Here is a 13,721-nt window from a genome sequence, read left to right on the forward strand (position 1 = left end):
GCGAAACAATGATGTTTAGCCTGAATATTTAGAGTCACCTTGTGAACATCTTTAAAATGTCAATGTCTGGGACCTACTCCTCAGGGAGTCTTAACAAGAAGTCTGGGACAGACCCAGATTATTTTTAAACTCCCAGGTGAATCTATGGTACAGCCCAGGTTGAGAACAGTGCTCTAAAAACCTAATTAAAGGGCTTTGTAATCTCTAAACTGGTTGTTGTGTACAAAGGAAGTGACACAGAAAGAGAAACAGTAAGGGGAGGAAAAAGAGAAAAGATGCTCTTTATGAGGTAGCTCAGAACTCACCAACAATTGAAAGATGCGGTTACAGGATGGGAGTGCATAATTTCGATCCTGGACCACACCCATGTCCTTCCTTGGAATCATTTCAGACTTCCCAGTCACAGGGAGACTGACATTAATGGCCTGGGATGATCCCAGGACAGGCGATACTTTTTTTTAGATTTATTCATTTTTTTTTTTTATTGCAAAGTCAGATATACAGAGAGGAGGAGAGATAAAGAGCAAGATCTTCTGTCCAATGATTCACTCCCCAAGTCACTGCAATGGCCTGTGCCGAGCCAATCCAAAGTCAGGAGCCAGGAACCTCCTCCAGGTCTCCCATGCAGGTGCAGAATGCCAAGGCTTTGGGCCATCCTCGACTGCTTTTCCAGGCCACAAGTAGGGAGCCGGATGGGAAGTGGAACTGCCAGGATTAGAACTGGCACCCATATGGGATCCTGGCTCGTTCAAGGCGAGGACTTTAGCTGCTAGGCCACCACACTGGGCCCAAGATACATTTCTAAACTTCTCCAGATGAATGTGACATGAGTCAGGATTGAGAGCACTGATCTAATAGTATCCAAACTACCAGGGTAGACATGACAAACACTGAGCAAGTACATAAAGACCTATCAAAGAGTTTGGACTTACATTTCATTCAAGCCATTTGGTGGTCCCATCAGTAATGGACAGTGCATTCACTACAATTTCCCCCTGGAAGATGGCTACTTTAAATCTACTAGATGCCAGGCACTGTAATTGTCAGTTTCCATCCTCAAAAGATCTCTAGAAGTTGTGATTTCTGTTTTGCAAACGAGGAGATCAAGGCTCAGAGAGTGTAAGAAGTCTCCCTGTTAATAGGTTGCACATTCTGCATTCAGACCTAGGCCCAGACTTCTCCAAAGCTCTCTATATTTTCCATCATAGTACGTAATCTCAGTTTTTCCCTAAAGAATTGGGTGGAGTAAATCAAGCTGGGTGCTAGGGCCAGAAAAGGCACAGATGAATGCAATAGATACTGGCCCTGACATCATAGAGTCTGTGTTCCTGTGAGAGCAGGGGAACGTTAATAAGGAACCAATCTCAGAGAATGCATATTGATACCCTGATGGGTGGTGGGGTAAAGGGCATTGTGGGAGCATGTCAAAATACAAAAACACTCATGGCTGATGTTGTGATATAGTTGGGGAGGCTGCTGCCTGAGACTCCAGCGTCCCCTCTTAAAATACCCGTCGCAGTCATACTGTTCCTCTTCTAATCCAGCTGCCTGCTAATGCTCTTGGGAAAGCAGTAGAGGATGGGCTGAGTACTTTGGCCCCTACCATTTTATGGGAGAACAGGGTGGATCCTGGCTCCTTGCTTTGGCCTAGCCCAGACCCAGCTGTTAAAGCTACTTGATGAGTGAACCAGTAGATGGAGGGGGTGTGTGTGTGTGTATCAGTATGTCTTTCAAATAAATTAGTGACTTAAATTTTTTTTTAAAACATTAATGCAGTTCTTTTAAAAGACACTGACTGAGAGGGGTATTTGGCCTTTGGTTAAGACACCTGAAAGGATAGGTTCTTTCCATGTGTTACCCTCCACCTCTTTCTCTCTCACCCCCCAAAAAAATTTTGTTTAAAGTTATGTCTCTTGAGGCTGATATTGTGGCACGGCAGGTAAAACCACCACATTCAACACTACATCCTATATGCATATAGATTTGAGACCCAACTGCTCCACTTCTGATCAGCTCCCCACTAATTTGCCTAGGAAATCAGTGGAAGATGGCCCAAGTTCTTGTACCCCTGCATCCATACGAGAGACCTGGAAGATACTCCCAGTTTCTGGTTTTGGCCTGGCTCTGCCCTGGCCATTGTTGCGATTTGTGAAATGAACCGATTGATAAAGGATCTCCTCTCTGTGTCCCTGCCCCTCTCTATAACTCTGCCTTTCAAATAAATACAAACTTTTTCTAAAGCCTCTTATTCAATCTAAGATGAAAGTATATAAAGCCTACATGAATAAAAATAAAGCTGGCTAACTATTTTATTATACATAGATTCTACTACCTGCTATAAAGAATAAACATGTCTCTTTGGATTTCTGAGTACTGCTAGGAAAAGACAGGGGCTGTGATTAGATTGGGAGCAAAGAGTTCAGCAGAGGTAAGGTCCACTAGCTATTGATTGATGGATGCTTTCCAGGTGATAAGTTTAACTGAGACACCAGTATGTTGGGAGGTGGCAGAGAGAGGGCTAATTCCCACTAGGTGCATCTGGGAATTCTTGTGTCTTCTTATCAGCCTCAAGTCTTCTTGTGTTGAGGAGTGGAGGAGACAGTGAGCATAATTTCATCATTTTCATCCCCATGTTCATCTTACATAAAACAATCTGGAGTGATAGTGAAAATGCAGAACGTGAGCCTCAGGGAAGCAGAGAACCTTCTCTGGAAGAAATTCTCACCCTGCGGCTGGCCTCTTTGATGAGCCCATTTGCATGCAGGTAGTAGGGGTGAACTGCAGGCTTCTCACAGCCCAGGCCCAGGCCAAGCATACTAAACACCAGACACACATACAGAATGGAAACGAGCTGGGATAAATCCTCATTGTGACTGCAAAGTGAGGAAGAGCTTCTGCTTCTCAGGTAGATCTCTAATTACATTTCCAGAAAGTAAACATAGGGATCAAGGGTCATCCACCATTCCCAGCACTGCAGCAACATTTGTTTCTTTCTTGCTTTTTAATTTCAGTAAAGGAGATGGTCTGCCTCATCCTCATGGTGACTGAAAATAGTAGCTAGAGGGAGTTGGCTGCCAAAAGAACAATCAGTTCTTCTGTCTCTTGCAGATATTTCAGGAGCTAGGACTTGGAATTATGAAATGACAGTAAAAAAATAAACATGAAATTTGCTGAAATTATAACCATGCAACACCAGAAAAAAATTTTTTCCCACTTTTCCATATTGTCCCTTACATAAAACACCATTTTTGCCTCCAGAAATGAATCTCCTTTGGCGTGCACAGACCTTCCTTACACTCCCCCCACTGTGCAGCAGGTGTGTTTGTGGCAGAAGGGATGAATTTCTGATTGTGTGACTCAGCAGGATAGGGAAGTCTTCCTTAAGTGTCCATAGATTCAGATTGGTGGGTTGCTGTGTGTTCAGCCTGCGTGGAAGTACACTTGCCTTGGGTGACTTAAATGCTGTTCTTTTGAATGTAAACTTTCACGCTGTTTGTGTCTCTCCTCTTCAGCGTCTCTGACAAGGTGTCGGCCTCAGGGCCACAGCTGCATTATGTCATAGATTATGGGATGAGGAACGAGGGAAAGGATGTAGACAGAGAAGATACAGAGCCAGATGGGGTCAGGGATGAGAATAAGCAGGCAAAGTTACAATTTTCCCAAAACTGAGGATCTGAGCAAAGGCAATCAGAAGTAGGTTGACTCTCAGAAACGAAAGACAGCACACATCCCAACTTGTGCCAAGGTGGGCATCTGTAAGAGTTGAAGACCATGATTGTAATAAGGCAGCAAGTTGAAAGTTTTAGGTGAGAGTTAGGAACTAAGAAAACCAGATAGTCTATATTTACTGTTGTCATGTGTGAGTGAGAGAGAGCATGGTGCTTTGTATGCATTACCTCCTTTAATCCTGTCAACAAATTCAGGGATTAGGTAATTTATGAAGTTGCTAAAAATGTAAACTCCTACTTATATATAAGAAAGATGAAGCTTTTTGAGAGCTTAGGTAACTTATGTAAGATCAAAATTTTAACCCAAGACTGCTTCTAGAGCTAATGCATTTTGCATATAGTCTTCAAGAATTAAGTAAGAAACCTAATTCAAGTTATTAGCAGACAAATGAGCTTCGATAACTAAGGGAGTCCCTTTGCTCCATCTCAGAGATGATTGCCTTTCCTAAAGCAGCAATCCACTGGGGGAGGGGTGCTTGGAGCCAGGGATAATAGGGTATGAAGTCAAATACATGTCATGGAGAGGAAAGTTTGTGCATACCTGTGCTCATGAACTGGGATGGTATATAGAACAAGTGAAGCAGGAGATGGACAAGGAATGGAGCCGCAGATCTGACAGGCAGATAGTGACCCGAGGCTCCATGACAAGCCAGACAGTTGGCAGCTTATTAATGTTAGGCGGCTTTTCTGTAAATATTGGAAACACTTGTCAATGACTTGCTTATTGCTTTGAATCCATATAAGAAGAATGAGCACATTCTCTTTGTGTGGATACAACTTCAATTTGATGGCTTTTCCAAATAAATAACATTTAGTGTCCTTGTTATGGCACTGTGGCTACAGTTTATTGAGTGTGTTTGAAAACTGGCAAATATTTCTAAGAGTTGCTTTATTAGCAATTGGCTAATACGATCATCACTGACCAGCTATGGTCATAGAGTGGACTTACCATCTAATGATGAATGAATGATACCTGATGTGGTACAGGAGAATGTGCCTTTGGTAGCAGTTTCTGAGACAAGGTCTTTTTGAGTTAGTATATTGCATTTTCAATACAATACAAAGGCTTCCTCATGAAACGTTCAGGTGTTAGCAAATCTCCCAGCAAGACGTGCTGGGCTCTGCCTCATTTAGAGGCAGAGTTCTAGAGAGCCACTCCCCATGATAATGAGGAGATGATCATCTGTTGAAAAACAATTGCCAGGCAAAAGATCCATTTCTGCAGCTGAGATGGCATGGCGTTAGCACCCAAAACAAAGGCTCATGATGATTGTCCAGTTTCACCAAGGGACAGGTAGAAATTGAAAGGGGTTAATAATGGCTATTTCCAAACCTGAGTTCTCTTATGTGCATTTGAAGGAAATGCAGTGTTCAAAGTACTATCTGGTTTTTTCATTGTTTACTTTTTTTAAAATCAGGAATTGAGTTAATCTGTGAAAAGGACATTGATCTGGCAGCCCAGGTGCAAGAACTACTGGAGTTTCTCCATGAGAAGCAACATGAATTGGAGCTCAATGCCGAGCAGACCCACAAGCGGCTTGAACAGTGCCTCCAACTACGGCACCTCCAGGCTGAGGTCAAACAGGTGAGCCTGGCTGCTCTGTGCAGCCATCTGTGCTTCCCAGCTGTTTGAGTATGATCTAAGATCTGCTTCTGATAGGGAGGTAAAGCATATGGAACGACAGGTATACCCCTTTAGGTATTAAGAACTTGGCACATGAGTAATTCAGGACCAGTGGTATGAACTCCTGAAAGTTTGGCTGCTTTCAGACAGACCCAATGATGAAAAGACCCTCACACAGCAATCTAGGAGGTAATCACAAAGCGTTCTCAAGTTGTCCTCACTTGCTGAATCTATTCTCTTGCTCTCTGTCCTCCATCCTATTGCATGGCACATGGGAAATACGAATTAATCAACAAAAAATGTTCAGGTTTTAGAGCCAAGTCAATTCAATTCATTAATAGGAACTAGTGTGCCTTATATAGTGTCTAACACATATTGTATAGTGTGCATGTGTGTGTGTGTTTGTGTGTGATTTTTACAAGAAAATTGCCATTTTCAAGTTAATTTTTAAAAGGAAAAATATTCTTAGCTGCCTGAGACATTATATTAGACATTGTACTCAAAAGCACACCCAAATCGCCGGGAACATACACAGTAACATACACAGATGACCAAGGGCACATTATAAAAGTTACATTCTCATAAACAGATTAAATGGTAATTAGTATAGGCATAATGAGTAGGAATTTCTTGTTTAGACAAAGTCAGATTGAAGAAAAAGTATTAATAATAGTTCCATTTCCATGTGCCTTTTGTATCTCAATCAGTCTTCACAATCATTCTCTCGAGCAGAATTATTCCTATGTTATGGAAGTGGGCTCTGAAGTTTAGCAAAGTCACCAAAGAGTAGTCACATTGGTAGGAAGTCTCCACCCTGTCCGCTGGGCCTGAGGGGCTCCCCAGCATGGCAGGTGCCCTATCATTTCCACATTTGCTTCTTTCTACTTCACATTCTCCAAAGCGCTCCACTCCCCTGCTTCTTTCAGGCAGCACTCCACCAAAAACCTGAGCAGAGAGAAATCGTCCTCTCCTAAATGTTTCCCCCAACCCCTTATATATACGTGGCTGCCAGAGTTTTTAAGATTTAAGTCTATGTAGCACAAGGGACAAAAATATCACTTTTTATGTAACTTTTATTCTGGTCCTAAAATTCAGGGCATTCCTGGTAAACACCTACATCATAGTTATTTGTGGTTAATTATTGAATGAACAAAATTATCTTCTCTCTTATACTTTTCTTCTAGTTGTTCAACCAGCATCCACATTCATGTTGTACTAAAGTTTTGTGTAGCAGCACAGATGAAATCCCTGAGCCCCACGCAAGCTCTGATCCCAGCGCTGCCATCAGGTTGTTTCTGTTTGATTATCCAGGGATCATACTTGAATCTATATAGACAAGGAACTGCAGGAAGTCCTAGAAGACTGTGAGCAACCATGAGCATATACATTTTGTAACTTTTAGCCATAATGATAATGCTTTATTTTCATATGACAAATGCTTTCTTATTTGTGTTCTCATTTTAAAAGAGCAAGCCAATGAGGAAAGTGGGTTTTTTGGATTATTTTTTTATTATTTTTTTATTAATTACATTGCATTATGTGACACAGTTTCATAGGCTCTGGGATTCCCCCAACACCCCCCCCCCGTACCCTCCCCCCCCAGGGGATTCCTCCACCTTATTGAAGTATTACAGTTCAAATTCACTCAAGATTTTTTCATTGCAAGCATATACCAAACATAGAGTCCAGCATCTTACTGTCCAGATAAATTCAATGGTTTCTTGGGGAAACCATCTCTGGTCTGAAGGCAGAGCTGGCAGAATATCATCCTGATCAATTAAAAGCCACAATATAACATCAACAACAATTTACAACATTATGGAATTAATTGACATGGTATTGAGTAACAAATATGAAGATTTCTCTAGGAAAGTGGTTTTTATTCTTATTTTATAAAATAAGGAAATGGAAGTACCATCCAATGAGTGCTCCTCAGGGCCTCTTGATGAGTTAGCTCCGACTTGAACCTAGGCATCCTCTTCTGGAACCTGGACATCCACTGTGACCGCAGGGTTCCAAAAGGAATGGAAACAGAATCCAGTCAGAGATTTTCCTGAACTCATCAGCAGCACGCCTAAGTCAGGGTCCTCAGACTGACAGAGAAGGTTGCAGCTGCCAGAGAGCAACAGGGCTTGGCATCTACAGGCTTGCAGTCTTCCTGTGCTTTCATGCTCTATTATTTCCGTCATTGGAAGCTAAGTGAAGTGATCATCTCAACACAGCAGATGTCATGAAAATCATTCCTATGTGATAAAATATATAATTTTACTTTTGTTTCTGGTCTCTTACTTTTTTTTTCTCTAGTATCATTGTTCAGTGACCAGGTTTTTAAAACTTAGCTAATATTGAAATTCTTCAGTTATATAAACTGTGTAAGATAGGCTGAGATGATGATGGCTACTTTGCTAAATATGGAACTAGATAATAAGTAATACAGATTGATTAACATCTCTGTATATTCCCATTCATTCTTGTGTGAATTGCTCAACAGGAAAAATCCTGCTGTAGAGTGGGGAAAATGCCTTCTCTGGAACATGGTGAAAATAAAGCAGTGTGTTTGTAGTTCAAGACTGCAAAAATTAAGCTGAGGGAATCTACAGTGGCTTTGCAGAGGGCAGCAACCCTTTGAAGTACTAAGGAACAGCCACTTGGTTATGCCACCATGCCTCATTAGACTGGTTTGTTTGGCTTGTCAGTGCAGGCTCTTTCTTTAGGGGGTAGCCTGATCCAGTTTCAGAGAAGGTGTTTTTGTTTGATGAAAATTAGCGGAGCAGGAAATATTGATTTGTAAGCTGTTGACACTGGGAAAAAAGGCAGTTATTTTAGATGTCAGTATTGATTAGCGAGGCTAAATTTACACACTAGCTTAAGAATTTCTGTGTTGAATATGCTCTCCAAAAAAAGGAAAAGGACACCTTAATTGAAATGTTATTAACGGGGATAGAAAGGGAGAGAACAATAATGTGTTATGATACAGCTCTGTTGTTAGAACTCATCGATTCAAGATTTAGTTTTAGCCTGAAGCATGGTTATATTAAAAAATATATTAAACTGTGTGTTTGATAACTGAAGAAGGCAAAGCCATTAAACTGAAAATTATTTTCAAGTATCCAGAATAAATGAAATGGATTGATGCGACTGATTCTCTTTCTGAGTGTTTTTAAGGGACTTGATATCTAAGACAGATGACACAACTCTGGAGAACTGGAAACCCTTTCCCTGATTTCCTTCCACAGTCTAGAATCCTGGGGCTCCCTGTTGTCGCCCATAGGGTTCTCCCAACTCCACAGATGGCTTAATTATGTCCAGGAAAATAACTACTCTGGTAAAGGTGAGATCTCACTTATTAGGTAATTCAGGAAGATTTTTAAAGTAACTTGATGTGCACAAAACTAAAGGAATTTTTATGTGTATTCCTGTAAAGCAATGCAGTAGCAGAGCATAAAGCAACATGGATGCTGGGATCCTAAGCTGTAGAGAAAGAAAGCATCCACGTTTGACTACTAATAACAGTAGCTTAATTTTTTTCTTTGAAGCAAATACTGGACAAAATTGGCATCTTATCCAGACAGATATTCAAAGCAAAAGAAAAAGTATTAGCCTGTCCTTATACTCCTAAGGGGAATACTTTGTTCAGTGCAGTTCTGTTGAGTGTCTACAAGAAGTTAGAAGAGAGTTGGAATAGAGCCAAAGGAGGGACAACCCAAGGGACAAGTGCTATACTTTTATTTCTGATTGGAGATAATTAAAAGAAAATATCGTCAGGCCATAAAACCATGAAGGATGAGCATGTACATTCTTGCAGAGCATGGGTTTTTTGAACTGGAGAACACCACAAATATGGATAGGCTCCCTAATATCATCTGAAGAGCTACTATTTTTTTGTGTGTGTGTCCTTGGTGATAAGTCACTTACAATAGCAGTCCTTCATATCAGTGGCCCCAAGTGCAATATCATAGCCATTCCTAAAACACAGCCATCCCTTTAAACAGTTTCCCTAGGTCATACAATTACAAGGCCCAGCTTGGTCAAGTAAACATCATTTGTTGACATTCATATCCAGTTGCCCCATACACCTTCTCCTGACTTGGACTTATCTGAGTTTCCTTAGCCTGAGGAAACAGTACCTATACATTCTCAGTTCCCTCTCTAACTTCAGAGTTTTTAACCCAGTGTTCCAAGCACCAGTGTTCTTCCTATTCTTCATTGCTAGTTAACTTGTTTTCTCTGGTCTCTTATGGGTGTAGAAGCGTGCTTTGAACTTAAAGTGTAGAATGTTAAAGCTGGAAATGATCTTTAAAGATCATCTCACCTATTTAGGTAAATTGCTGCCTAGATACATCAAAGTAAAATGTTTATTTTATGGTTTGAAAAATGCTATTTTATATCAGTTATTTCTTCTTCACTCTATGCCTTAGGCAAGGAAAGTTTTCATATTTTACAGATGTGAAACTGGATATTGGAGAAATTAAATACTGTTTCCAAGATCACACGGCTCAAGATTAATAGAGCCAGTATTTTATCATTTTAGTTACATTAGTTCTCACATATTTCTGGATGCTCACAATGAACACCTAATCAGTTTCATGAAGTAGGAAGATAAAATATCCCAGTAATAGAAAATACCACACAAAGGTTACCAATTATTAGAGTACAAGGAATACTGATGACAGAATGACTAAGGAAACCATCACATCAGAATATGTCAGAACACTCAAATTCTGGATTAAAATGTAATATTTTCTCATTTTATATACTTCAATTTATATATATATATACACGCATCTATATGTATGCATATACATATATACATATATACATATATACATATATATATAATGTTATCCAGCTTTGTTCTAAACTAAAAATTGCCAACACTACAGCCATGTTCTTTATTGGAATTTACATCTTTCTTATGTGACTTCAACCCGGCAATACAGAAAGGGAAGGTACAACTATTCTTTTTTTACAGATGAGGAAACTGAGGCTTATAGGTTAAGTGATTTTTCCAGTAACAAATTCAGTTTTTCTGACTTCAAAGTTTGTGCCTTTTCTATATGAATCCAGTTCTACTTCTAAAATAAACTCATTCCTGGGGCTCAATCCACCCTGGGCCACAGATATAAACACGTGCATTTTTATCTTCCTAAAATTAACTTTCCTGCTTTAAATTCTTGAGTTATTTTATAATTAGCATCTGGGAGATTAAAATGAACAAGGGAATGGAACGTGAAATAAAAGGACTGAAATCCCATGGTCTTCATATTTCTAAATGGAAAGCTGATAAATAGATATCCCATCACCAGGCTATAACTGGTGTTCCTGTTGACTGAAGCTAGAGGGAAAACTATTCTTTCAAGATTCAGAAGGCCCAGAGGGAGTCAAATTGCCCTGCTAGCATTGATTTGTAATGCACATGGAAAACATGTAATTCTGACACTTTCAAATGAATCTCCAAACCAAGTAAAATGCAGTGAATCCCAGTAGGGGGAATAGTTCAAAATGTATATTACAGGTTGCATTTTCTGAAGAGATGAGGCAATTGGGCATGGAATCTATAAATATAAAGATCTAAACTTAGAGGCAGCTTCTTAAACTTATTAGCACCTCTGGCCGGCCAGCTGTAGTCTTCCAGTGACAATAGGCATTTCACACATACACACACAGCAGTCATTTCCTGTAACTAATTGCTTTGTAGATTGGCATCTCATTCACAGTCGGCTGGACTGGCCATGAGTTAGCATCTGAGTCCAAATAGCCCAGCTTAATCGGAATTTATGCCACCATATTATCCATGCACAATAAGACATCGGTCATGTTCTGCCCATGGATGACATTGGAGAGACACCTGTAAGAGTCATGGAGCCAGGGACAGCACTTGAGGGTTTTCTAGTTGTTCAATGAGAGGAAGTTGAGAGGAAAATATCAAGTCTGAAAGCAAATCTCAAACAGATTGCGTTGTCTTCTCTTTGATTTGAGGTGATGGATAGTATTTACTGATCTTGAAATTTCAGAAGAATTTGTATGTTCTCACCAAGCAAACTCTCAAACTCCTTAATAAAGGAAACATCAGGGAATGTTCTGTGGGCATACAGCAGGTAAATTGTCAGAGTCTAACTCTTCCAGTTGTGTTGTTTACACTCACTCTGTTAGCTGGATACCTTACTATCTCCATTTTATCTAGGATTCAGTGCCTGATGTTGCTTCTCTCCTAATATTCCCCAGCAGGGAATTCTTTCCCTCACTGTTCAGTCCACCCAGAAAATATATTTAGTCTAATCATAGCCTCTAAATAATTTAAGCCAATTATAATTTACTCTCCCTTATTCTGATGAGCTAGTATATGAGTTATTCATATTGTTTTGCCCATTTTCTTTCTCCATCCTCCTTTCTTTGGATTGTTTACCTGTGAAAACTCAAACCTGTCTACTGTTGAACCTACTGCTCATGTGTGGCTTGCACATTTGCCACTCCTATCAAAATATAACTACCTCCTACCAACGATATGTAGTTTTAGGCTAGGTACTCTATGAAGTTAAAATAATGGAAATATGTTGCTCCAAACCTCAAAATGGTTGCATTCTAGGGAGGAGATGAAACATTAGTTGTGATAACTGAACAAGGCAGTCTATGCTGAAAGCCATTACGGTGGTACAATAAAAAAATACTGTGGTTGTGTAAGATAAAGAGAGGGTCCTTCTAATGGGAGTAATCAAGTAGAGGAGATTTGAAGAAGGAGCTGTTATTTAAACTGGGCCTTCTAAAAAAGAAAGACTCCCAACAGATGGAATTTATTTATTTTTACCATTTTATGTCCCATAAACAATTTCAGAAATATACATGTAGTACGACCAGATTAGATAATGTTTTAATTGAATGTGTGAGGATATTGGGACAGAGGAACAAAGGGAGGAAATAGAGATAGAGCTGGGAGTGAAGCAGGTGCCTGCAGTAAGACTCGTGCTAGGTAAGACTGGGGAGATAACCATTTCCATTATTTTAGTCGTCCTGTCCTCTCTACTATAAAGGAAAAGGATGTGATTTCTCCAACTCATCCACCTGTCAGAGAAGACACCAGCTCCAGGGAGGCTGCAGGAGCTGATTCAGCTGTGTGCTTGTCCTCACTCTGTAGGTTCTGGGATGGATCCGCAATGGAGAGTCCATGCTCAACGCCAGCCTGGTCAATGCCAGCTCTTTGTCTGAAGCAGAGCAGTTGCAGCGTGAGCACGAGCAGTTCCAACTCGCCATCGAGGTAACACCCAAATCTGGCTGCACCCCCCTCCCTTCCACTTTCTGCCCTGTGCCTCTGGCAGGATGGCACCCTGAGGTGTGGCTGTCCTTCTGGGTGGTAAAACCTTGACTCTGAACTGGTTCAGGGAGCCTCCCTGTTTCCCAGGAAGCAAACGCAGTGGTGCAAGCCGCTGAGGAGGCCTGGTAGCAGAAGACAGGTGTTCATCTTCACCTGAGAATCTTTATTGCTCATTGGTACCTTCCACCTTTAAGGATTCTGCTCCTGGTATGTTGCAGATTTTACACATGAGAGAATCTGTGCCATGTGGAAATAAGGATAAGAGGTTAGAGACAACTCTCAGCAGGTCACTCAGAATGGAGAATAAACAAGTGCAGACGTCATTAGTAAATTAGGATCCCATTTTTAAACCTTTGGTCTACAAGTAGCACCAAATGCCATTTTCAGTGTGCCTGTAAACAAAAGCTGTTGCACAGCAGAGCTGACGGAAGTCATATTTAAAGAATAAACTGCAAACAGAAGTAGTTCACCAACAGGGACTTTTAAAAAGCCTACTTTAAAATAAAGCTCCATTTATAATCTAATATAAATTTGGTCTTACTTTAAATAATACCCTTAATTATGCTTTATACTAGGACATTCTTCTTCCCAAAGAGACTTAAGCTGATTGCTTTACAATAGTGTGGCAGAGAAAGAGTAGGAAATGGGATGTGGGAACTATACTAAAAATAAAATAAGTTCAGTACCAATGGGAAACAAGATGAAGTGAGACACCATCAAAGACACGGGTTATTGTGTTCGATGTACAGTTTGGCCTAATTTCCAATAATTGTGAAGCTGTTACCTTTTTAAAAATGTAATTTATTTGAATGGCAGAGGAACACAGAGAGAGGTAGAGACAGAGAGATCTTCCATTTGCTGGTTCACCACCCTAGTACCTTAGTAACCAGGGCTGGGCCAGGCTGGAGGTAAGAGCCAGGAGCTTCAATCAGATCTCCAAGTGGGTACAGAGGTCCAAGCATTTGGACCAGTCTCTGCTGTTTTCCCAGATGCATTCTGCAAGCAGCTGATCAGAAGCGAAACAACTGGGACTTGAACTGGTATATAGCACTCTAGTGCT

At 40.5% G+C, this 13,721-nt stretch overlaps 1 protein-coding gene across 10 annotated transcripts in view; it reads left to right on the forward strand.

Annotated features, from left to right (window-relative positions):
* The window catches only part of KALRN (kalirin RhoGEF kinase), a 660,588-nt gene that overhangs the window by 402,870 nt on the left and 243,997 nt on the right, over positions 1-13,721 (forward strand). For all 10 annotated transcript variants that reach the window (XM_041002788.1, XM_041002790.1, XM_041002785.1 and 7 more), the window contains exons 15-16: positions 5,147-5,313; positions 12,485-12,604. In XM_041002788.1, coding sequence (XP_040858722.1) covers positions 5,147-5,313; positions 12,485-12,604 — 287 coding nt within the window. The remainder of the gene's footprint in view (positions 1-5,146; positions 5,314-12,484; positions 12,605-13,721) is intronic.

The sequence above is a fragment of the Ochotona curzoniae genome, unplaced genomic scaffold (assembly GCF_017591425.1).
Source record: "Ochotona curzoniae isolate NIBS_2020 unplaced genomic scaffold, NIBS_Ocur_1.0 scaffold_2587, whole genome shotgun sequence".
In the NCBI taxonomy this organism is placed as follows: Eukaryota; Metazoa; Chordata; class Mammalia; order Lagomorpha; family Ochotonidae; genus Ochotona; species Ochotona curzoniae.